This window comes from Eptatretus burgeri, chromosome 13 (genome assembly GCF_056783735.1).
Source record: "Eptatretus burgeri isolate ZD-2024b chromosome 13, Ebu_testis_v1, whole genome shotgun sequence".
Taxonomy (NCBI): Eukaryota; Metazoa; Chordata; class Myxini; order Myxiniformes; family Myxinidae; genus Eptatretus; species Eptatretus burgeri.
Genome location: NC_140973.1, coordinates 80,486,945 through 80,513,146, shown reverse-complemented (window position 1 = coordinate 80,513,146; position 26,202 = coordinate 80,486,945). Strand labels below are relative to the sequence as shown.

Genomic DNA, 26,202 nt, shown 5'->3' with positions numbered 1-26,202 from the left:
TCGAGTTTGGGTATTTCTTTTCGCTCTCCTCAGACAGCCACATCATGGTTCCTTTGATCTTGAAAAGAGTTTTCACAGACTCATCTTGTTGCAACTCGCATAACTCCTCTTGGTATTGCTCTGGTACTTGAGATAAATCCACCAGAAATGGCTGAGTCAACCAAGAAGGCAACTCATAGCAAAGCGATGAAAGCGATCATATATTGATTCATTAATTCTGAATCCTCATGCCCCACCAAAATATTGCCATGCCCCACCTTGAGAAACACTGTTTTAGAACACCCCCATTTTTCCAGTTTTTACTGAAATTTAAGCAGTTTAATGTTTCAATGTACTCTGAAATTAAAGCAGAGAACAAATCAACAATTGCAGATAAAAAAGAAATAATGGAATCGTTTTGTTGAACAAAATTTAATCCAAAAATTTTGACTCATCAAAGTGGCCACCTTTGGCAGATGCAACAGCCGAACACACTCATGGCATTCTTTCTTCAATGGAAATCAAATATTGTTCGGAAAGTTCTTTCCAACACTGTTGGCGAAGTTCCCCAAATGTGTTTCACTTGTAGGTTGCTTTGATTTCACCCTTCTGTCCAGTTCATCCCAAACCAGCTCAATGGGGTTTAAGTCTGGAGACTGTGCTGGCCATTTCATGACTTGAAGCCGACCATCTTGTTATTTTCTTTGAAGGTAGTTCTGACATAGCCTGGAGGTATGTTTTGGGTCGTTATCTTGCTGTCGGATGAACCCCTGACCAACAAGGCGTAGACCAGAGGGGATTGCATGGTGCTGCAAAATGCTGCGGTAGCCCTTTTGGTTCAGGGTGCCAGTCACTCTGTGCAAGTTGCCGACTGGATCCAGCAAAAAAGCCCCAGATCATCACGCTTCCTTCTCCATGTTTGACAGTTGGTGTCACTCACTGAGGAACCATCCTTTCGCCGACTTGACTGCGTACAAAAACCCTGCTTGATGAACCGAGGATTTCAAATTTAGATTCATCGGTCCGTAAGACCTTCTTCCAGTTTTTAGTAGTCCACTGGCAGTGCTTCATGGCCCAGACAAGCCTCTTTTTCTTAATTTGCCATCTTAGCAATGGCTTTCTTACTGCCACTCGACCTGTCAAACCTGCAGCTCAAAGTCTTCTCTTCACAGTTGAAACTGAGACTTCCTTACTTTGACCAGTGTTAAGCTGTGCTTGAAGCTGCTGTCCTGTGAGCCGCCTATCACGTAAGCTGTTTACTCTCAGAAACTTGTCTTCTGATCGTGTTGTGGCTTTGCGTCTGCCAGACCTTTTCCTGTCAGAGTTTTCTCCAGTTTCCAAGTGCCTTTTGATGGTGTCGGAAACTGTACTCACTGCCACCTTGGCTTACTTGACAATTTCTCTGAAGGAAAGACCAACACATTTGAGGGTTATAATGGTCTGTCTGTCTTTCTTTGTTAATTGTCTTTTTCTCACCATTATGAGAGCAATATACTACCTGTGCTGCAATATTGTACAAATAATGCTTCAGAGGATGTAGCAACACAGTCTGTTCCAATACTGCTATTATACAGACAGAGGGTTTGTAACTAATCAACAAAAGTTGGGACACCTGTAGGAATTGTTTGCATCAACTTTCAAGGCTTAATTTACTTCCATTGCTGCAGAACAGCTGCAGTTGCTAACCCATTATTTGTTCTCTGAAAAGGGCCTTTTTTAACAACTCTGAAATTTACATTATTTTTCAGTTTTTGGTAACCTAAACTTTTTTTTGTAACCTCTGTCAGTTTACCGCTTAGCTTTGTACCATTTCAGGTTATTCACTGGACTTGAACTGCTTAAATTTTAGTATAAACTGGAAAAATGGGGGTGTTCTGAAACTTTTGACCGGTTACACACACACATATATATATATATATATATATATATATATATATATATATATATATATATATATATATATATATATATATATATATATATATATATATATATATGCACACACACGAGGTCTGTCTAAAAAGTAACGGGACTGACTTAACAGAAATTTTAATCCAAAAAATATATTGAAACTGCAGCTCTTCCCCTTCAAAATAGTTTCCCTCCAGTCTCACACACATGACCATCCTCTTCTGCTCCGTTGTCACAGCCCTTTTGATGGCCTCCACATCAGGAAATCGGATCCCCTTGATCAGCCCCTTGAGCTTGGGGAATAGGGTAAATCACAAGGTGCCAAGTCTGGCGAATACAGGGGGTTGTTCCAGAGTTCCTCTCCACCAGAAACTGCTGTCAGATGCTCAGGGCACTGTGCGCAGAGGCGTTGTCACGGTGGAGCACCCAGGCCTTGTTCTCCCACAGATCCCTCCTCTTGTCCTGGACTGATCTCATGAGGTGCCGGAGGATTTCCTTGTGCACGTATTGATTCACTGTTTGACCCTGTGGTAGAAACTCAAAGTGGACGATGCCCTTGATGTCAAAAAAACGCGATTAGCATTACCTTGACCTTCGACTTCGACATCCTTACCTTCTTTGGTCTTGGTGATGCCGGACTTTTCCACTGACGACTCTGCCGTTTGGTCTCCATCGTATTCGAATATCCACGAATCATCGCCAGTAATGACTCTCCCGAGCAGGTCTGGATCGTCCTCGAGGCGCTCGATAATGTCTTGACAGACAGTGACTCTTTGCTGTTTCTGATTCTGGGACAACAGCTTTGGGACCATCTTTGCGCACACCTTGCGCATTTCGAGATTTTCAGTGATGATGCTCCAGACAGTGTCCTTGTTGATGGAAAGTTCCTCAGCAATCATCCGCACCATGAGTCGACGATCTGCGCGCACCATCTGCTTCACTCGCTTGATGTTGTCCGCCGTTCTGCTCGTTGAAGGTCTTCCAGACCATGGATCATCTTCAACCTCCTCCCGTCCCTCTTTGAACCTCTTGTGCCATTCAAATGCATGTGTACGTGACATCGTTTTTTTCCCCGTAGACTTGCTGCAGCATTGCGAAGGATTCGGAAGGTGTTTTGCCAAGCTTGGCAAGAAACTTCAGATTGACTCTCTGCTCACGACTCATAGTGCGACGATTCAGACAAGACAACGTGTAAAGCCCGACCTGTAAAAAAAAAATCACACACTGAGCGCAGTCAACCATCACCAGTCATTCATATATATATATATATATATATATATATATATATATATATATATATATATATATATATATAGCCTGGTGTTGGCGCAGTGGTTAGGGCAGCGGCTTGGGATCCAAGAGGTCCTGAGTTCAAGCCCCGTTGGGCCACTGAATTAATACATCAGGGGGTTGACTCAGCCTGTCATCCTTCCGAGGTCGGCGAAATGAGTACCAGTATACTGGGCCGGTGTATACCCCGGTTAAAATAGGTGTACCATATCCCTGTGTTGTAAGAGGCGACCAGGGTTGCGTCAGGAAGGGCATCCGGCGTAAAACATGTGCCAAATCACTATGCGGATCATACGGATCCTCCGCTGTGGCAACCCCTAACGGGAGCAGCCGAAGGAAGAAGATATATGTATATATATATATATATATATATATATATATATATATATATATATATATATATATATATATATATATATATATATATATATATATATATATATATATATATATATATATATATATATATATTGCGAAAGACTGACTCAACCCGTTCATTCAAGTTGTGTAAGTGGAGCACACAGCAGGCTTCGTCCCGTTACTTTTTAGACGGACCTCGTGTGTGTGTGTGTGTGTGTGTGTGTGTGTGTATGTATGTATATATATATATATATATATATAGTACACACACACACTAATCAGCCAGTCAAGCAAAAAGTTTTTCCTTTGGGGAAGTTTGTGCGTCCGATTACATTTAATGTTGATGATGAACTAACCATTGGATTATTAATGTTCTTTTTTTTGTGAGAAAAAGATTATTTATATTTTTACAGGGCCTAAGGTTCGTGGGAGAGCTCTCGCATAACACACGCACACAAACACCTTCACCACAAACCTTGTGCAAAAGGGAAGGCTGCAAACCTCTCATTGACTGGGAATATAATCTGCATTCGTGAAGCAAGGCTTTCTATTTTTAACACTGAGCCATTTATTGTGCTAATAGGCTCTGATAATGTTACTTGTTATGCTCTGCCAGGGTCAAACTTCCCATAACGATGAAGCACATTCCAATGATCGGTTTAACTCTGGTTTGGCCCATTGCCTGTGAGTGCTGTGTGTTTTGAGTTCCTTTATTGCATGCTGTCGCGTATTTTGCAGGTAATTCTGGCAGCAGAGTTGTTGAAAAATGCTGATGAGCTGGTAAAACAGAAGATCCACCCAACTTCTATCATTGCTGGCTACCGTCTTGCCTGCAGGTAGGTTAACTGCTCTGAGGAAGTGCTACCCTTTGGATGGCCTAGCACGTGTGTGATTGTGTGAGTGCAACCCTTGCTTTACGTGGTTTTGACTGAACACGTATAAATTTCTGTATACCGTTCTGTTTTTAATGTGGATCCTGTCTCGCTTTTACATGGTATTCCCCCATGCCTCCCCCAATTGCGGGTTGGTATTCTTTTTCCTCCACTGAGGTGTGTTCACTCGGAGGGGCTGCTGAGGTGCGGGTGGTAACTAAGACACGGAGTGTGTACTGTGCTGTACCACTGCGTTCTCGAATCGTATCTATTGCCCTTAATGATTTTTATTTTTAGTTTTTATTTATTTAAACATGGCTTCCAAGAGGAAAAGTGTTGCCAGTGGTGAACCAAGTACAAAAAAGTTGCAAGTGGAGGTTCTGGATAAGCTTAGTCAAGGTGATAATGTTGGGCTGACATGGCATTAACGAGGACAGTTTCTTCCAAATAACGAAATGCTTGCAAAAAAACATGAAGGGGTAGTGAATGAATGCTCTGGTTTCACACCGCACGTGAGGGTGACTCCTGTAAACCGCTTCAATACCATGACGCATCAGTTAATAGGCAAGAGCACTGAGCCTGGAGCCGAACCCTCTTTTTTTTTTCTTTTTTTTTTATTTTTTAAAGGGCCCTTGGTTTTATTTTAAGCGTATTTGGGTTATGTGGGGTTCTCAAGAAACTGAGAAGGAAGAATAAAATCAGTTGATCCACACACGCGGTTGTTTCTTTTTAGAATGAGGGAATTTGATCGAATGAAAATGATGAGACCTTTGAGATTGCATGTTGTGATAGATGGCATACGTATATAAGGCAGAATCAAGCCTATCTGAGTCATTCATAAGTTTTACATGAACCACATGACCTGACGCAGTTCACACCAAAGTATCAAGACCATAATAGCCAGGCTGTGCGTCTGATGTGTAAACGACGATTGTGATCATCATTGGTTATATATTGTTACGTCTGAGGGGGGGGGTATGCATTCAAAGGGTAATTAGGATGTTTAATTAGGTATGCCATGCTGTTCGAGTTGTACCAGGATCTCGATGTAATAAGTAGCAATTCAGTGGTGATAAGTTATCCAGTAAATGTCCATTTCTTTAAGGGGGAAATGATAATTGTCACGTAATTAGATATAATAGGGAGATGGGTTAGGGTAAGTGTGTCTGCGTAAACCCTTTTAGTATTCCCTGGAGGCTTGCCGTGACTTAACAGGACGGTGCTGCAGATGGCTCCGCCCTTGATCACGATTGGCGGAAGCCGACGGCGGAGGGCCAATAAAACGGCTCAATTGGAAGTGACGAGGACTCGAGTATAAAAAGGTTCTGTTCGGGAAAAGAAGTGGAAGAGAGTCATAAAAAGAAAGCGTCTTGTCGAGGCTGTTGGTCTCGGAGCGTGCTCTCTTGCTGCGCTGGTTCGTTCCTCGATTTGTCGCGTCTCGTGGCCTTGCTGTGCCTCGTGCCTCACCTCGGTTGGCTCTGGAGTTCTGCTGGCTCGGAGTACGGTACCGAACGGTGGACGGACCTGCCTCCCTCTCCTGCTCGCATCTTGGCACCAGAACTGGCTCCCTAGCGGCTGTGAGCGGTCTTGGGTCTACACCAGGAGGTCGACACCACCAGGAACAGCACCACGGTGTCTCCTGCCCCTGGCGAGCGCAACGCCAGCTCGTCCGGCGCCAATCCAGGGTTGCGTCGACACCACGGGCCAGCCTGACCACCAGGACCAGCTACTGTGTGTGTGTGTGTGTGTGTGTGTGTGTGTGTGTGTGTGTGTGTGTGTGTGTGTGTGTGTGTGTGTGTGTGTGTGTGTGTGTGTGTGTACCTGGTGCCTTAGAGGGTTTGAGATTTGTATATCCATTGGAATTGTTTGTGTTTTCCCCACACCCGAACCCACACCACCATCCCGTCGAATCGCCCCGGATCCCTCCTCTTGCCGAGTCTTATTATTATTTTTGGTTAGAGAAATAAACATTATTAACTCAGTGAAAAGCGACTCGTGCCACCTTCCTCGTCCTGTTTGCTGTAGAGCGATTAAAACCGCCATCTTTGGGTTATAAAAAATAAACCGCCTCCATCGTTTCGGCTCATTCCACGTTGGCGGGACTGTTCGAGTCCCGTGGACGTCACATTGGTGTCAGGGTGTTGGATGTTCGCACCCCTCTAAATTATATTTGGTATCGGGAGAATATGCCAGGATGAAAATCTCGCCACGGATTGGAATATAAAATTACTACAGAAAAGCGCGTGAGCGCGGGAAAATTTTGGCGGGAGTTTTCAAATTAAATTTCATTGGCGGAAAACGGGATTTCTGCACCATGGCGGATGTGCAGATGTTGGAGGAGGAAGGCCACGTGTCGGGCAGCGAGTCGGGGGAAGAAGGGAGAGACGGGGGTAGGATCGGAACCTCCCCCATTCCGAGTGTGGACCGTGCTTCATTGCCCGTAATGGAGCCGGCAGCACCGGAAACCGGCGCGATGTCGATCTGGACAATGTTGGAACGTTTAATGAGTGCAATGACGGCACAGGGGGAAAAATGACGGCACATGGGGCACAAATGGCAAATCAATTCGTGACACAGAGGGCAGAAATGACATCAATTGGGGGTAATGGGGGAACAGTTGGGTGCACGGATTGATTTAATGAGGGATGAATTGGGGGAAAAGATGGAGAAAATGAAAACTGAGATGCAGGAGTGTGTGGATGTTCAATTGGGGGAAATACAAAGTAAATTCGAGGATAGATTGGAGGAAACAAAGCTAGAAATTACATTGGAGGGGGAAAATGTACGGAAAAAATTGGTAGATAAAATTGATGCAACGAACATTCTGGTTGATAAAGTGGATGAAGGCCTGGAACGTCATCGTGCCTGTGTGGATGCTCGTATGCAGCTGCAAGTAGAAAAGTGGGGAGCTGAGGAAGCAAGGGATGAATTTGGCGGAGGAGGTAAAAGGATTGGAGGCTCGTTTGGACGAACAAGATAAAATTATGAGCCAAGATGAAGACTTGGATAAAGGCCTGGTAGAGCCGTCTTTTGTAAGTAGAGTGTCCGGGTTGGTTGAGGAGCAGCTACAAACTCACGACAGAGCCTTGGAGGAGGTTGTGCGGGCCCAGAAGATCCTGTGGGAAGAGGTGAATCGGTCCATTCAACGTTTGGAACAGGAGGCAAAATTGACCCATGAGACCCTCACCACAAAACATCTTTGGCCACAGTGGGCTCCGAAATTGGATACGCAGCCACAAGGGTGTTTGATCCCTGGGCTGGATTCAGCCAAGGGAGAAACTGGGAAGCGGGCCACCGGGAAAGTGATCCCCCTGGTAAATTTTGACGGGTCAGGGAGCCTTGAAGCTTTTCTGACGCAATTTGAGTGTATTTCCCGACTAAACGGGTGGAATGAGCGGGAACGTACAGGGAATTTGGTGGCCACGTTGCGGGGACCAGCCGCAGATGTGTTAAACGTGATTGCGGAGGGATGTTTACCAGCTCCCACATTTGCGAGGCGTTGAGCCGTCGGTTTGGGTTCGCAGCAAACTGTGATCTGGTGCGGGCCCAGCTCCAGCACCGCAGATTAAAGTCGGGCGAGACAGTGCAGGAGCTGGCACAGGACATTTACCAATCAGTCAGGATCGCGTATCGGGACCCAACAGTGGAGGCGTGGGACAGACTGGCACTCGAGACATTTTTAGCTGCTCTTCCTGACCCTGAGGTCCGAGCGCTCGTGGAGCTACAGGATCCACCCACCGTGCACCGAGCGGCCGAGTGCGCGGCCAGGCTGGCCTCGTGGAGTCGGCCGGGTCGGGTGCCCGAGAGGCCATCAGTGACGATCCGACAGGCGGAGATTCGGGATCGGGGAGGGGGGCTGGGAGAAATTGGCATTACCCAAATGCTTCAGGAGATGAATCCTCCTGCTGAACTGCCAGGTCTATTCGAGGTGCCCTTACATAGGTCGACTCCGGAAATCACTGTCGGGGAGACTAGATTGGGCTGAGTATTTCGGGCCATGCTCGGCTGGTGAGATTGTGGCGAAGTGCCTCCTTTGGTGAAAATAGTGAATTGTGGGAAAATTGCCATGGGTTTGTAAGTTCTGCTGGGTTTTAGAGTGACAATAGGGACATTGGGTAATTCGTAACAAAGCGGGCACGAGTGGCTGTCCAATGGCTGGTGCGTGGATTTGGTGAGGTGAAGTGCTGTGTGAGTTGTTTCAAGTTAAGAAGTGAAATGTATGGTGCACACATTGATTTTTTTTTATTGAACATGGTGTGGTAACAGGGAAGGTCATGGTCGGTGAAGTGTTAGAAATGCAGGTGTCACATGTAAGGCCGATGGGGTGGGGGGAGTCATGTGGGTTTTGTTGGTGGGGATGATGTGCTTGTCCGCAGGGATTGCTGAAGCTCACGGTGAGCGGGAATTGCGACCCCCTTCAAGGAGATTCACCCCTCTGTGGCTAATGGTGACAGTTTCTGGAGGCAACTGGGACAGGGTCTGGTTGGGCGACCAAGGCGGGTAGGACCTTGGCGACCCAGGAAGGCCAGAGGAGCCAGTGAGACCCCTTCCAGTGTGTTGTACGGGGTTAGAGCTGATGGCTACCAGGGGGTGGGAATCAAAGGGAGTGGGGCGGAGAAACGTCCGGGTTGGACAAAAGCTTACCTGTGGGCATGGTTGCACCTGAGATGCCCCCATCATCTTGTGGTAACCCACCCCACGGCCATGACGGGATTCAGCCTGCAATAATTAAAATGGGGACCATGACCTAGATATGTGATGATGACCATGGTGTGAGTGTTGTGAAGATGTGTGAGTCCCACTCGATCCCGCACAACTTGACATGTGCAGCAAGGGCATGATGTCCGCATAATTTTGGGGTCAAGCAAATTTGAAAATTGGCTCCCCAGGTAACGCTGGGTCTATTAGCATCCACTGGGGGACGCGGTCACGTCTAAATATCCCGTGAATAGTGTCGTTAAGGCTTAGAGTAGGAATGTAAAGTATAAGTGTTGTGTTTTTGTGGAACCTTTTGTTTCCCCTCCCCAGATCACTGGAAGAGTGTTGGACAAGAGCGATGATCCAGAGGATGGAGTGCAACTTCGCTCAGTGCTCTCATGTGATAAAATAAAAAAATGAATGTTTAGGCGAGGATAAGGCCATAAGGGGGTAGTACATTAAGCAGGATAGGTAAGTTAGCTGCGGCTCGCTGCCCATTGCCCCTCCTACTTTATTTCGTTAGGTTAAATAGGTGTGAGTCAGTAAGTGTTAAGGCTGGTACGGTAGCGCCTATGATATACCTTGCAGGAGCTGCGGTACCAGAGGAGGGGGCAGTGTTACGTCTGAGGGGGGGGGTATGCCTTCAAAGGGTAATTAGGATGTTTAATTACGTATGCCATGCTGTTCGAGTTGTACCAGGATCTCGATGTAATAAGTAGCAATTCAGTGGTGATAAGTTGTCTAGTAAATCGTCTTCTTTAAGGGGGAAATGATAATTGTCACGTAATTAGATAGGGAGACGGGTTAGGGTAAGTGTGTCTGCGTAAACCCTTTTAGTATTCCCTGGAGGCTTGCCGTGACGTAACAGGACAGTGCTGCGGATGGCTCCGCCCCTTGATCACGATTGGCGGAGGGCCAATAAAACGGCTCGATTGGAAGTGACAAGGACTCGAGTATAAAAAGGTTCTGTTCGGGAAAAGAATTGGAAGAGGAGTCATAAAAAGAAAGCGTCTTGTCGAGGCTGTTGGTCTCGGAGTGTGCTCTCTGGCTGCGCTGGTTCGTTCCTCGATTTGTCGTGTCTCGTGGCCTTGCTGTGCCTCGTGCCTCACCTCGGTTGGCTCTGGAGTTCTGCTGGCTCGGAGTACGGGACCGAACGGCGGGCGGACCTGCCTCCCTCTCCTGCTCGCATCTTGGCGCCAGAACTGGCTCCCTGGCGGCTGTGAGCGGTCTTGGGCCTACACCAGGAGGTCGACATCACCAGGAACAGCACCACGGTGTCTCCTGCCCCTGGCGAGCGCAACGCCAGCTCGTCCGGCGCCAATCCAGGGACTGTTGCGTAGACACCACGGGCCAGCCTGACCACCAGGACCAGCTGTGTGTGTGTGTGTGTGTGTGTGTGTGTGTGTGTGTGTGTGTGTGTGTGTGTGTGTGTGTGTGTGTGTGTGTGTGTGTGTGTGTGTGTGTGTGTGTGTGTGTGTGTGTGTGTGTGTGTGTGTGTGTGTGTGTGTGTGTATATACCTGGTGCCTTAGAGGGTTTGAGATTTGTATATCCATTGGAATTGTTTGTGTTTTCCCTACGCCCGAACTCGCACCACCATCCCGTCGAATCCCCCCGGATCCCTCCTCTTGCTGAGTCTTATTATTATTTCTGGTTAGAGAAATAAACATTATTAACTCGGTGAAAAGCGACTCGTGCCACCTTCCTCGTCCTGTTTGCTGTCGAGCGATTAAAACCGCCATCTTTGGGTTATAAAAAATAAACCGCCTCCATCGTTTCGGCTCATTCTCCGTTGGCGGGACTGTTCAAGTCCCGTGGACGTCACAATATTTATCGGTATACCATCCTGATGAGGACAGACAAGCCTGAAATCCGGATTGGTGGCTCCGTTTGATGTTCAACTGATGATGACCATGGAATCTTTGTCTCTTTGACAGTCACCGGGCCGAGGCCTCTGTGTTGGAGGAGACACTTTGGTGTGGACTGTGTCCAATGTGGATCGACAGGGTGCTCGTCACCCTCCTGTTTCTACACATACATACATACATACATACATACATACATATATTTCTCCGGTTTATACTGGTATATTAATATAGTGATGGATTCTAGTGCCTTGCTTTGTGGAGGGTAGGTGTGCGTGCGTGTCTTTCTTGTATGTATTAAGTCCCTCATGCTAATTTCCCTTTTTTAAGGCTTCATACCCTGGGGACAACCCCTTGAGCCCCTCCCCACCCGCTGCTTGGTCACTTCCCTCCATCTCCAGAGATTGCTCATATTCAGGTTTTTTTTCTTCTTTTTTTTCACACACACACACGCGCACACACACACACGCGCACACACACACACGCGCACACACACACACGCGCACACACACACACACGCGCACACACGCGCGCGCACACACACACACACACACACACACACACACACACCTTTATGTCTCACGAAATATTCCAATTACAGGGAGTATGCAAACGTATCGTACGTGGCAAATATGTTCAGGTCTTTTTCCCACACTCTCCATCATCTGCAAGGCCCTTTAAAAAGTGCATTGAACTGACTTGTTTTCCAGTGTCACTGGGGAATCATTCTAATAGTGGGGGCGATCATTCTAATATCCAGTGTTATTATTCTAATAGTGGGGGCTACCTTGATACCTTTTTTAATGCTGATTGCTCTTGTGATGGGATTTTGACTGAAGTTTGTACAGGCAAGTCATGTTCTCAGTCTTTAATCTTTTGCTCTCTCTTGCAATAAAAACACATTTAAGTGATTCCTCACCATTAAGAGTTGGGGCTAAAATCGATATGTAGCACGATATTTGAAAAAGTTGAGTAAGGATTATGACCAAACTTTGTGGATGTGTTGGATACGTGATGAGAACAAGGTGATTCAATCTCGGTTCAGGTGCGGATGCTGATCCGGCCTTTCGGTGGGGTACAAAACGTAAACTGTTCAGTCTGGCGGAGGTATGCGCTCTACCGAGTTCCATTCTAGTTATTTGTTTACTTGATTTTTAGGTCATCTCTACCGAGATGACCTAATAAAGCCGGACCAAATGTCCGTACGTCCGTCCGTCAACAATTTTTCTTTCCGATCTTGATGAAACTTAGTATGTGGGTAGAGGTTGATGAGTGTTGCACAACGATATAACTTTTGTCCGGGGTCAAGGTCACGAGGTCACGGAAGTTATAAAAATCGCCATTTTCAAAACCTATCTAGTCTGCCATTCTACAAGATATTCGGCAACTGTTTATTGATTATGATCGTAAAAAATATTATCTTGTATATAACCGGACAGATTTTTGAATTTCCTTCCCGTTTGATCGTCACGTGATCTGGAAGATGGCCAAAAACGCCGATGCGATTCGCAAAGAAGGAAGGAAGGAGAAATGAAATAAAAATATAAAACACATTTTTAGCCTTTTATATTTATACATTTTCCACCGAAGGTGAAAAAGTTTCAAAACCCGAAATGTAAACGTCCGCATTTATTTTCAAAATATAATTTCGTGCGCACGCGCCAAAATGCCGAGTCATCTTTAACCAAACTGCGCAGTTCGAGCTGCGCAGTCGTCTTCGGTCATAACTGAACATTGAGAACTTGTGGTATTATATTATAGAGATGACCGTCACCCCCACACGTGGGTAATTTTTAAAATTATTTTTAGCTCACCCGGAACGTGGTTCCGGGTAGCTTAAGGGATGGCCTAGCCGTCCATCCATCCACAAACACTTGAAACTTCTCTGAAACTACACACGATTTCAATGGAACTTGACCACCACTCATCACCCGTGATGTACCAACGTTTGTTCAATACATTAAAAAAATATTCATTGGTATTTATTTTCTTCTCTTGCATATTTTGTGGGTCATCCACTCCTACCAGTGGTTCCCTTTTTTTGTATTTTTTTTTATTATTGTATCCAGCTGCTAACAGCTGTGTGCCCAGGGGTATTGCCCCCAATTTTTTTTTTGCTTCTGTGTGCATGTGGACCAAGATATTGAACTTATTGTGAGGTTAAGAGAAAGGGGGATTTGATGGACAGGCCAAACTCAAATCTTTAAGACTTTCGTTTCTGCCGGAGTTGCTTGAGAATATCAACGTTACGATACAAAACAATAACATTAAAAACATGGTGTCATAATGACACAGATAGACCACAAAGCACAAGTTATTTGTAGACAATGGATAAATGAACAAGTCATAAAGTTTATAACCTGCACTCATGAGCTAGCTGTATGCTCAGAATGGAATGTTAAACAGGATAACACAATAATTCTTTCTCTGTATGAAGTCTGGAACGTGTTTTTTTTTAATTATTTTTTATTTACCCCCTCTTCCCAATTTTTAGGGCGTTATGATGTGCACATTTCGTTGGTGTTATTGGTTATGTATTTATTGTGACATCGTCCCTCTCCTACCTCTGGCCTATTCCTCAGAGAAGCTTTGCGTTTCATGCAAGAGAGCCTGACTGTGAGCTCTGATAGCTTGGGTCAAGACGGGGTGATGGCCGTGGCACGCACCGCGATTGCTTCCAAACTCATCTCCGCGTATCCTTCAGGATTGAGGAGGAAGGGGGATCGGGGGTGTGCATTTCAAGTACCTTGCGGTGATAGTAATTTCCAAAAAATATTTCTCATCACAAAGTTGTGCTTTTGAATTTTACCTCTGCCACCAAAGGTACATGGAGGGTTTTGTCTTCACCCTTGTCTCTTTGTCTATGAGCAGGATATCTCAAAAAGTTATTGATGGATTCAGACTAATTTTGGTGGACATGTTGGGTGTGCGACAAGGACAAATTTATTCGATTTTGGTGAAGATCCGGATCTGGATTCGGATTTGAGAATTTTAGAATATTTTAATTGATTCTTCAATGAGATGAGAGGGCCAAAACGAGACATACCAGAATATATCAAAAACTATGGACGGATTATGGCAGAAGTTGATAAGTGAGTTGGGTCGGTGACAAAAACAAGCCGGTTAGATTTTGCTTAAGATCCGGCCTGTCGGTGGGATACAACAAGTAAACTGTTCAGCCTGGCGGAGGTATACGCTCTGCCGAACAGTGCTGTTGGAGGTTTTCCTATAATCGTCGTCCAGTGAGTCAGATCACTTTGCGGAGTTGGTGGTTGGTGCAGTTCGGGCAGTGAAGGTGCAGGACATCAAGGGTCCACGGTATCCAATTGGCGCAGTCAATGTGTTGAAGTCCCATGGCGGTGGTCTTGCAGACTCCTTCCTTGTTGGTGGTTATGCGTTGAACTGTCTTCGTTCGAGCCAAGGTACGATATACACTTGAATTTTCTTTTATTTTAACTTTCATCTTTTCTTTTTATTTATTTATTTGGTCAGTCGAGTGCATTTATCGATCACGCTTGTTTTGAGCTTTGCACGTCATGTTTCATTGCAGCAATGCCGATGCGTGTCGCTCCCGCACAAATTGCATGTCTGGACTTCAGCTTGCAGAAAACCAAGATGAAGTTGGGGGTCCAAGTTGTCATCAGTGACCCAGAGAAAATTAGTCAGATTCGTGAAAGGTATGTTGTGTAGCTTCAAAAGGTCACTCTTGGTATTCCATCTGAGGCCATGTTGGATTTCATTCCCACTGCATGTATTGCTATTGTTCTTGCAATTCGGAAAAAAACCGCTCCCTGCGGGAGTGTAACACCCCTTCCCTCTGGCAGCAGTCAATATGTACAGTGCAAAATTGCAAGTCTTCACCACAGCTGGCATGTAATACCTTCATTCCACCAGTACTGAATGGTGCTTCTACGGTCCACCTCTACAGAGAGAATTTGCACCCTCAACCGGCACGGCGATGAATTTTTTTATTTTAATGTTTTTAATGTCTACATACATTCCTGGGCACATCCCTCAAGTGCAATCACCAAACTTCAACTCATTCTGGCCAATGGTTTAGGAGTGCATACAAGTCAAACATACAAGCATGCACGCCTACAACTTGAGTTATATTTAGTACAATTAATGATATTAATGCTTTATTATTATTTTTTTTCCGTTGCTCGCAATTTTTCCTGCATGCAGGGAATCTGAAATAACGAAGGAGCGGGTTGGTCGGATACTGGCAACAGGGGCTAATGTGGTCCTCACAACGGGTGGCATCGACGATCTTTGCTCAAAGTATCTAGCCGAGGCAGGTGCCATGGGTATCCGAAGAGTCCTAAAGCGGGACTTGCGCCGAATTGCCAAGGTCACCGGGGGTGAGTCGCTTCCATTATTTGAGTAACGCTCTTTGCATCTGGTAAGATCCGTTTGATAACTGGCTCTTTGTTTGCACATGTTTTGTGTTCTTTAGCTTCAGTATGTTCAACGCTTGCCAATATGGAGGGTGATGAGAGTTTTGATGCCACGCTTCTGGGCCAAGCAGAAGAGGTGGTACAAGAGAGGGTGTGTGATGACGAACTGATAATCATACGGGGGTAAGACCACTTAGTACCTTGCCTCCCCTCTTTTCTCCCCCTCACCCCTGTGTATCTCATTTCCCCTTCCCAACCACATGCTACCTCTCCATTTGGTGTGTGCCAGGCCTGGTGTTCGTCCGGCTGCCAGCCTGGTGCTGAGGGGTCCGAATAATGCTGCGTGCGATGAAGCTGGACGTGCTGTGCACGACGGGTTGTGCGCTGTTCGTCGTCTTCTTGAGTCACCTACTGTGGTTCCTGGGGGTGGTGCTGTGGAGGCTGCACTCTCCGTCTTCTTGGAAAACTTTGCCACCACTATGGTTAAATTTTGGCTCTCATCTTGCATTACATAATTGGTGGCACAATTAAAAACAATTGCATCAAAGAAAATATATGGGTAGAGCTGTCTCCCCACCTGGGATGAGATTGCTCCATTGTGTATCTGCCGTTGTGGCTGAGGCATTTTATTACCCGACTCGCGCAAAGTGAAAAGTGGGGTTAAGTCATTGGTTCATGTCCGTCTGCCCTCCTGGCTGTCTGCCAACATCAGTTTATTTATAATCGAGGAACAACTTGATTTCAATTGAATGTTATATTTGGGACACTAATGGGCAAATGAATGTGTAGTTTATCAGTACATTGTCTCTGAATTTGAACCGATCACACACGCGCAAAGAGGAGTGAGATAATTTGTTACTCTCTCTGCCTGTCTGGCAGTCAAACAAAATTGAAAATTATTCCAAACAGGAAACTTACTGTTTTTAAGGATGTCATAAAGGATACAAACAACAGGCACTGAGAACTAAGTTAACGTGTTTGATCGGGTGATGTAAGAGATGTTGCAGTAAATTCCAGAATTAGATATATTTTTTAATAGGCCTTTTACAATCTTGATTTTATTTTAATCGAATCGTATGTAGTAAACCCTCAAATATCACGGAGGTGAGGTTCCTGGAAAATGCTGCAATCGTGGAAACCGAGGACCAGTGGGTCAGGGGAGGGAAGGGGGTTCGGTTCTTGGGCTTCGAGAAAATATCGGGGGAGATCAAACAACCAGAAATACACATTACAATTGAAATATACCCATAAATATATTGTTACAGTTCTGCAAAGCCAGCACTCCCCCGAGGCAAATGCGTACAACATATAGCGGTCCCCAGGCAGTTATTTCATTCGTGTTCGTTTTAGTTGGCCCTTCCCTCATGTTTAGTGATTATATGGAGCAAAATGCGTTGAGGGCTTTTAGTTTGGTCTTCAATTCCATCCTCTATTCCTTTTTCAATTTTATTTACTTGAATTCACACACATGACCTCGCATGCACGCACGTGAACGGACAGCTTCATTAGCATGTGCCGCCAAAGCCCCGTTCAAACCGCGCACCATTCCCTAACGGACATTTCGTTTCAACCTTCTCTTTACTCGAACCACAATGCCATAACCTTCATACGACCACAACACATTCCAAAAATTTCCCACAGCAACCTATGCTTGCCCACATCACCACAACGCTTCAACCACCTCACTGCAACCAGTCAGCACCCCAGGCACCACTGTCCTTTGAGGATATCGGGGAACCAACCAGGGGAACTACCTGCCATGGCGGATGTTTGTGTTCGGAACATTTTTGGCATGTAGCTTGAAGCACAAAGTGTGTGCTGGAATCCATTCAACATAATCTGAATAGCCCTGCCACACTGCTCGATAATGACCTCCATTTTGTACCCAGCGCATGTTCATGGCTGGAAAGTGCTCTCAGGAACCCGCATTCCGTGTTGATCTCAGAGATCCGTCACATGGGTGAATGAGGAAATTTTTGGCTTTGGAGCCTCATGTGTGGGGCTACTTGAGAAAGGTGTCCGTGCACCAATGGGGGCACTGGGAAATGCCTACCGTTCGGCCTGATCCGACTTTGGGCTCTTCTCTTGCCAGACATCTATAAAACACCCTGCAAAGTTGCTAAAGATTTGAGAAGTGGTTGAGTAGCGAGAGGTTTGTTGAGAGTCGAGGGAGTTGCTGAGTTGTGGGTGCTGGGTGAAGAGGGGGGAGTTCTGGGTTGATCAGCGGCACGAGGAGGAATGTGGAACAGAGTAGGCAGAGCGGAGCGCTGGGTGGACGAGTGGGTGGAACACCATACCCATCATAGACTGTTAGCATTTACATTTACAGACCTTCTCACATGCCGTTGTTAAGCTTTCCTCTCACATCTTGTTTCTTATCTTCTGTCTCGTCTGCTGTGGATGCACACAAAAAGAAACCCCACAGGCATGCACTTCTTCTCATTTTTCCTTCTCTGCACCCCTCCAGCCTTTCATTACACCTCATTTGCATCCTCACACACCCTAGACACCCCCAATTTTCTGACCCCACTCCCCCTCCTAAGCGTGAGCCAGTCAGCTGCTCCAAGTTCTGGAGAGGTCAACACCTCATACTTTCTACATTTTTCTTTGCTCTCCAATTTCATTGGGTGTGTGTCTGATGACACCTGTCATGTTAGTTTAAATAAGATTGTAGAAGTTGGTTGTATCGTTGCATTTCACTTGTATAATAAATGTACCGAGCTAGTCTTTTCCTCCATTGGTGCAGCGTAGTTTGCACACAGGGTAGCCGGGAGTTTTGCCCCACGAATTTGCTCTTATTAGCCAGTGCGTACTCGGCTGCATCCGATACGGTAAGTTAACTCGAGGACACGTGACCCCTCCCCCCCTTTTTTTTTCTTTTTTTTTCTGTTTGGTCCTTGATCCAAACATTAAGTGATTTTTCCATCCTTTAAATATGATGATCACAGGACTGGAATGAGCCTTTTGCGCTTTGTGGAGCAGGAACACTTGAACAGATATTTGATTCAGGTTTACATACAGTTGATTCATTGATCCGATAATGGCGGCCCACGGATGCCGCACTTCCACTTCTTGCCGACGTATGGAACAACTCGATTTCTTCGCACAATGTCGTAACCTTTCTCTGCCTTTTGGCACGATGTATTTTGTCGATCTTTTTACGTTTGGGTGCTATTATTAACTGTTGTGTGTCCTAGATATTGTAGATCTAGTATTATAAGATCTCCGTTTGTCATTTCCTGTTCGATTACGATTAATAAATTTAGCTTAATTCCCATATGCTGTTCTGATTACTGCAATGAGTGGTGTGCGAGAAACAACAAAAGTCTCGTAATGAGAGGTAATCATGCATGCGGACGCAAACAATGACTCTGCTCAAAAACCTCAATTGGCTGAAATTAAATACCGCGAGAAGGAAATTGGAACAATAGGTTGCACACGATTGGTAGAAACCCACGATATTGGAAGGTTTACTGTACTTCAACACTGCAGCACAAATGGCCCTCTTTGCACTTCCAACATGTTAGATAAGGTGGTGTTTAAGGGTGCTTTAATGGTGCTAAATCTCCTGGAATTTGTTTTTAATCATTATTTTATTTAATTACTGTATATACTTGGACAGGACGTGGTACCTTGCCTCCCCTCTTTCGTAGTCTTCCCCTTTTAATGTGTTTGAACTCTCATTTGTAATTTGCTTCATTTTAAAAGTTTACATATTGTGTGGTTCCGAAACTTTTCATCCAAACTTAACTTCGCTTCATTTCCTACAGGGCTCACGGGAGCAGCTTGCTGTTGCAGAGTTCTCTCATTCCCTCCTTGCTCTGCCCAGAGCTCTCGCTGCAAATGCAGCACTTGACGCACCTCAACTGCTAGCTCGACTCCGCGCGTGCCATCACCAGGCTCAGAGCCAGCCCCAGTTTGCCCATCTCAAGTGGTATGTGCATGCATGCGTGCGTGATTGGCCCCACATCCAAATTTCATTGTCTTTGTCCTGCCTACGATTATGTAGTTTGTGATCTTGTCCCTCTCTTTGTGCCGTAGGGTGGGCCTCGACCTCAAGGAGGGCCGCCTCGGTGATCGCCTCACTGCTGGAGTCGTCGAGCCAGGCCTCGTAAAGAGCAAAGCCCTGAAGCTTGCCACAGAGGCCGCTCTCACTCTCCTGCGCATCGACGATCTCATCCGCCTGGGAGGGGGATCTGGCGGTCCTGGAGGGGAGCGTGGACCTCATGCACACTAGTGTGGGTTGCAAGATTGGTGGTTGATCGGTGATCTTGCCTTGCCTCGCTTTAATGTTCTGCACCTTTGCGCATCCTGTCAACCCTTTGTCTTTTCCTGTAAGAATCCAGATTGGACACTATGTTGAGGTTGCTTGGTGAACCTTGTTTCATTTCATTTTGAACGTAAATAAAGTACAGCACTGAGATTCCTTTGTTTTGTTTTGGTTGTGGTTAAACTCTCTTTTCGTGTGCAAATCAAGAGTGGCATTTGTATACTTGAAGAAAAGTTTAAATAAAATCTCTCTTCACATGTATTTTGACCCCTCGAGGGTGTTTTGGTTTTGTGGTTGAAGCTCGTCATAACGATGCAGAGATAATGATGCTACCCCACTGCCTTGTGCTGCATATGACGAAGAAGCATCATAGCGATGTTTGACCTAAATGAGCCCGTAGTTTCATCTTTTACACCACGTGTTTGCTCAAACCCAGTCTTGTGTTCTTCAATCTTAGCTTTATCCTTCAATTACTAAAGTGCTGTTTCGATTTTGAAACGCAAACTACGTTGTTATCCATAGTACACCGTGGATTGTGAAGCCGGTTTTAGTAACGAAAAGGTAATCTCTCAAGTTACCGAAAATCTGCGGGAGTCTTGGTGGTTGATCCGCCATTTTCATGGTTCAGTCCTTTGGTAATGTCTGTTTCACGTCCTTTCCGTGGAAGAGTTGGAGCTGTTCTGATTAATGAGGCAATTAGTTCAAGCAACTGTGGCAAGGTGTTGGGCGGTGTATTGCACCATCGGTGGTGTGGTTTTTTTTTTTCCCCGGGATTTTTTTTTCATCTGCAAAGTATGAATTTGATTGAATCGTAAGATGTTAGCAGACTTGTTGGACCAAAAACAAAATTAGATGAATGTATGATGAACGAATATAGTTGAGCGGTGTATAATGGTGGTGCCAACATTTGGGTGAGTTGTGGTAATGTGTCCAGAAAATGCGAGAAAATAAGGTTCGTCCTGGTTTTTCCACCAAGATAAATGTTTTGTAATTAAAATAATGAAGAACTTTGGGTGGAGGAAGGGAAAGGCAAATGAAACGATCAGCCAATGAGAAACTTATGACACCACCATATTGTTTGGCTATTTTGTTTTTGATGCGGTTGTTTCCCGTCTGATGATCTCACCGTTTCTCTGTTGAAGTGGAAGTGCCGGGACCAGTGTGTGAGAATTGGGTGGGAGAAGGTGAGCGTACTTTGTGAGTTTCTTTTCGCAGGGTGGGGGTCAGAACAAAGAACCACCACTTCAGCTCGGACAATAACAACTTCGGCTCATTAGACAAGACAACAACAACCTAGCTTCACGAACTGCGTGGTGGTACCGGTAGGAGTTCGATAGGATGAGTGTGTGTGTGTGTGTGTGTGTGTGTGTTCAGCTTTGTTTCTTGGATTTATCAATGGATCTTTGATTAATTAAATAACGGGGATACGTTTGTTATCCCCCAATCGTGGAGCTGGAACTTGTACTGACAGCGAACTCCAGTGAGTTGTTGAAGGTATCCGCTAACATCACGCTTCCCTCCTCGGCCATCTCCTTCGATATTCTCGAATGTGTATTTTTCTGTCCTCGAAGCTTTATCCTTGGTATTCTTCGGTGCTGCTAATTTCCACCATTCTTACAGGGAACTCTTCTATAATGTGTTCCCTACCTCTGACATGGATTCTCTCAGCTATTGGTAATTCCACTTAAACTGTTATTGTGCAAATGTTCATAAAGTAAAATAAGCATTTAATCAACCTGCCATCACAATTAGCCAATCCCCCTGTGTTATCCCTGAATGCCCCCTTTCCCCTCCCCCAACTTTTGAGATATCCTGCACAAATAAACAGACAGAGAGGGGTGAAAACAACCTCGTTCGCCTTCGGTGGCGGAGGTAACTAGCAAGAGTATCCGTCCTCAGTTAGGGAAAAAAGTTTAAGTTAATCTATCAATTGAAATAACATTTCATGGACTTTAAAAAGGTGAACTGTGTTGCACTCTTGGCTTCATTCACATCCAAAGTTCTGAGCGAATTGTATTGCCCACCGCGAAATGGTGGTGCAACATAGGGGGGGCGGAGGTTGGATTTGTCTCAAAAGAGGGTAAAATATCCTGGTTGTGAAACGAGATTTGGAGTCAATTTTACTCATGACTGTTCTCTTGTCATTTAAAAAGTGAATGTTGAGCTTTTCAATGCAGCATGGGAAACGACCATCTTAAACTGGAGACAAACGAATGCACGGATGGACACTATGGTTCACAATATATTAATAGATGACTTCCCTTCCAAGGAACTCCAACACAGAAAGAGACCATTTGGTCCATCGTCTATACAATGGTTTCCAACCTATCAGTTAAAAAAATCGAGTTGATGCTTGTGGAAGAGCGAGAACCCTAAATGGATCGAGATGCAACCAGACAACATGAACAGTCAACAGGATTTGAGGAGGGGGGAGGGGTGATAACAACAGCAGAGTTGAAGGACAAAATAGAGTGACTTTGACAAGCCATGGAGTGTACAGGATGGATACAGAAGGAAACATCTCCCTCCCCACCCCCATTCTCTCCCCCCACTATTCTCTCTCCCTCCCCCCTTCTCTCTCCCTCCCCCCTTCTCTCTCCCTTCCACCCCTGTCTAACCTCTCCCTTTTCTTCCTCCGCGCCCTGCTCACCCCCCTCGCTATATGTCTGTGCTCTATCCTTTTGACTGGAAGCTCCAACGTTTAAATTACATCATTGAGTCCATGATAATTAAATTTAAGCTTATTTTGGACCTCTGAAGTTTATTATAAACTTTATTTTTCGGTCATATTGCTAAATGTATTGTTGCGAATTCGCGCCTGCTGGCGTGCGAACGGCCATGTAACTCGAATCGCCGCACGTCGCCCACCGGACGGACAATTCTGTCGTGACCCTCTCGGAACAACGCCGGAGCCAGTCACGGGTGGGGGTTTAACCTCACCACGATCGTGCCAATTGCCCACCCGTGCAGGATAGGGTTGCTCGCCAAATTCGATCTACCTAAGTACCTGCGCGAGTGGTCGACCGGGCGATCGTGCCACGCCACAGGCTGACTCCGGACGCGAACCGCTTAAGCGGTCCGTTCCGTGCTACAGTGATAACCGAGCGGTGTTATCGTCGGCCTTGACGGTTCCGATTAATTACCGGGCGTTTTAAACCCACTACGAACCCCTTATGGGATGCAAGATGGAAATTCAAACGAAGGAAAGGACGCAGCGAAACAGGGAACAAGTTCACACAATGCACATTTATTCACACACACACGCAGACAAGCACGGATCCACAGCGAAAGAAAAATGCACATAAACAGCAAAGAAAGAGTTAAAACTGAATACGCGTACACACGGCAACACTGAAAACAATACTACTTTAAGGAGCGATCTCTATCCGGTATGCAAGGTTGCACTCTAATCTGACTCTTGGCTGGGTGACGTCATGAGCGTCACTCGCCGACCAATTCCTTCAATCAATGGTAATGATTTCAATGGATGCAAGAGCAGACTGCACCAATTGGAAGCTTGTGTGGAGATCATCTGTCCACTTTATCCTTTCACTGGACTCACGTCCGGCAGTGACAGCGTCCAAAGGGGTTGTATACGAGGCACATTGTGGAAGGGCTATTATAAGCATCTTGAAAGCTCCGATGAAAAACCTCATGCCTAAAACCTCCTCTGGTGGAGAGAAGGAAGAGAGAGTGGCCACACGGTGTGGGCTCGCTTGCAAGGTGCCCTGAGACCAAATCCATCCCAGAATAGTTGTCGTCTTTGCGGCAGATAGGCACAGATCACATTGTAACAGGGCATGTCGTACATGTTGCCAGTTTATCAGTTGAGAAGAACTTCCTCAGGACTGCTTCCACTGCAGTCGAGATCATCTGCAAGCTTTACGACTCTGCTCCCAACCCACTCTAAAAGATTGCTAAGGATATGGTATGTCAATTCCTCAAGGGTGGTTTTGGATCCAGGCATGCTCATGGAGTCGAGGGTTGAAAGAACGTTCCTTCGACACCTTTTCAGGTGCAAAAGACACAGAGTCCACGAACAGTCGGGTACGACCGGGACAGATGGGTACCGAGAGTGAGGGGTTTGCGGACACAAGATTTTGAAGCAAACACAGAATTGAGACATTCAGCCTTCTCATGAGCGGAGTTGGCTGTGGTGCCATTTGAAAAGAGGGGAGGGATGAAAGGGGAGCATTCACTAGAGACAGACATGACAAGGTGCCACAAGGTTTTAGAGGAGGGAGATGAGTTTGAAAGTTCATTCTTGAGGCTGGACAGATGTTGATTTCTGACTCTCCTGACAGTGGACACACACTTTTTGCGGCCTTTTTTGAATGCACTGAGATTGCCTTCAGTCAGATTAGCCTTCCAGGAGGAGAAGGCAAGTTGTTTCAGAGCAACTGCCTCACCACAGGATTCAGTGTAACATGTGTGGGAAGAAGGGTAGGACAATTGAAGATGAGATGGGATGAATCTGTCAGAGAGACAGAGACAGAGACAGACATATATATATATATATATATATATATATATAGTCTGTGGAAGAATTCCCAAGCTGAGTTAACATCAGGAGCAGTAGATATGGGAGACCAGTCCTGAAGAGAGATGGCTGCTTGCAGTCCCTGCCAATCTGCTTGAGTGAAATACCAGACTTGCTGGTATTGTGGCAGCTCTCTAAAAATAGCCATGGAGCTGACCCAATGTTCACTTTCACAAGGACATGATCAGATGAAGCAATTGGAGCAATGGAAGAGCAGGAGACATTTGAGGGAAAGTTTGTCATCACCAAGTTCAGATGGGAGGATTTGCCATTTGGAGAAATACTGGTTGGAAAGTTCACACCTTGAGTCAGTCCCACGGAGTCACGGAAGTCCTTTGCTGAAGTGTCATGGCTGGTGAGAGAGGTACAACACCCAGCCAAGTTGCATGGTGACGATTGAAATAACCACATATGAGGAAGAGAGAGAGTTGGGATGAGTGGTTAAAGGTTTGTCCATGTTGTTGGGGAGAGATGTAGATGGAGTTGTCACTGTTGGGAAGACGGTACAACTCACAGACAAACAAAAGGTGGGAGTGGAGGGAAGTTGCAGTTGAGGTACTTCTAGAGGTTGGGAGGTGTATGATCAATGGGAAATTGAGTTGTTGTAAAGTGCAACTCCACCGCCCAGGCGTGGTTTCGACCAATCAAATCGGAGGAGACCGTAACCGGGGAGAGACACCAAGGAGTCATGGACGTCCTGTGGGAGGAAGGATTCTGTTAAACAGATGATGTCTGGTTTATCAGCAACGGCCTGGATTTCAGAAATGTCAGGTTAGAGAGGTTACCTCGGTGGGAGGAAGGATTCTGTTAAACAGATGATGTCTGGTTTATCAGCAACGGCCTGGATTTCAGAAATCTGTCAGGTTAGAGAGGTTACCTCGGTGGGAGGAAGGATTCTGTTAAACAGATGATGTCTGGTTTATCAGCAACGGCCTGGATTTCAGAAATCTGTCAGGTTAGAGAGGTTACCTCGGTGGGAGGAAGGATTCTGTTAAACAGATGATGTCTGGTTTATCGGCAACGGCCTGGATTTCAGAAATCTGTCAGGTTAGAGAGGTTACCTCGGTGGGAGGAAGGATTCTGTTAAACAGATGATGTCTGGTTTATCAGCAACGGCCTGGATTTCAGAAATCTGTCAGGTTAGAGAGGTTACCTCGGTGGGAGGAAGGATTCTGTTAAACAGATGATGTCTGGATTTATCGGCAACGGCCTGGATTTCAGAAATCTGTCAGGTTAGAGAGGTTACCTCGGATGTTTGAGGTCCATACAGTTAGAGATGGGGGAGGGTAGGCTTTGCGGGGACAAGGTGAGGCTTTGGGGGGATTGCGGTGAGAAAGAAGGTTTGAGTGCAGGGGGTGCGGGGGAAGTTTTGTATGTGTCGAGTGTGGTGGGGGGGGAGGTTTGTGTGTGTAGGGTGCAGGTGAAAGTTTCAGCATGTGGGGTGTTGGGGTCGGTTTTAGAGGATGGGGTGAGGGGGAAGCATTGAGAGGGTGGGTTGAGGAGGAATGCAGAAAGGGGGAAATGAAGTTTTGAGGGGGTGGGATGGGGTGGGTGGGGGTGTACGTTTTTCTTGATCCCATGTTCTCAACTTTGACAGATGGAGAAAAGATCATGGGATTGGAGATTTGAATGTTTGTTGATGGGATGGAGAAACGCTGGGCTGTACGAGTGGGGTGGGGAAGAGGGGGGGGGAGGTAGAGAATTGTGGACAAGGTGCAGAGTAGACAAACACCTCAGAAAAAATTACTTCAAAAAGAAGAAGAGTCAATTATTTATTAGAGCGTGGCGACATCGCGCTGTTATATAAATGGCTGTTGTGTCCTGTGTCTTCTGTCACACTTATTGTTGGGTGTGATATGGGCGGAGATCGCCGGGTGGATTGTGGGCGGAGATCGCCGGGTGGATTGTGGGCGGAGATCGCCGGGTGGATTGTGGGCGGAGATCGCCGGGTGGATTGTGGGCGGAGATCGCCGGGTGGATTGTGGGCGGAGATCGCCGGGTGGATTGTGGGCGGAGATCGCC

At 46.0% G+C, this 26,202-nt stretch overlaps 2 protein-coding genes across 4 annotated transcripts in view; both read left to right on the top strand.

Annotated features, from left to right (window-relative positions):
• The window catches only part of TCP1 (t-complex 1), a 33,524-nt gene extending 13,731 nt beyond the window's left edge, over positions 1–19,793 (top strand). Inside the window, exons 4-12 of the mRNA XM_085853326.1 lie at positions 4,279–4,376; positions 13,556–13,666; positions 14,217–14,395; positions 14,524–14,650; positions 15,159–15,334; positions 15,430–15,553; positions 15,660–15,852; positions 19,141–19,304; positions 19,412–19,793. Coding sequence (XP_085709452.1) covers positions 4,279–4,376; positions 13,556–13,666; positions 14,217–14,395; positions 14,524–14,650; positions 15,159–15,334; positions 15,430–15,553; positions 15,660–15,852; positions 19,141–19,304; positions 19,412–19,607 — 1,368 coding nt within the window. The 3' untranslated portion in view covers positions 19,608–19,793. The remainder of the gene's footprint in view (positions 1–4,278; positions 4,377–13,555; positions 13,667–14,216; positions 14,396–14,523; positions 14,651–15,158; positions 15,335–15,429; positions 15,554–15,659; positions 15,853–19,140; positions 19,305–19,411) is intronic.
• A 780-nt stretch (positions 19,794–20,573) lies between these two features.
• The window catches only part of LOC147014899 (F-box/LRR-repeat protein 2-like), a 48,400-nt gene continuing 42,771 nt past the window's right edge, over positions 20,574–26,202 (top strand). The window contains exon 1 of one of the 3 annotated variants that reach the window (XM_085853332.1): positions 20,574–20,824. The gene's annotated coding sequence lies outside the window, so the exon portion shown is untranslated. Of the gene's footprint in view, positions 20,963–26,202 lie in introns of all 3 variants that reach the window. The other 2 variants (XM_085853328.1, XM_085853329.1) reach the window with 2 other exon arrangements.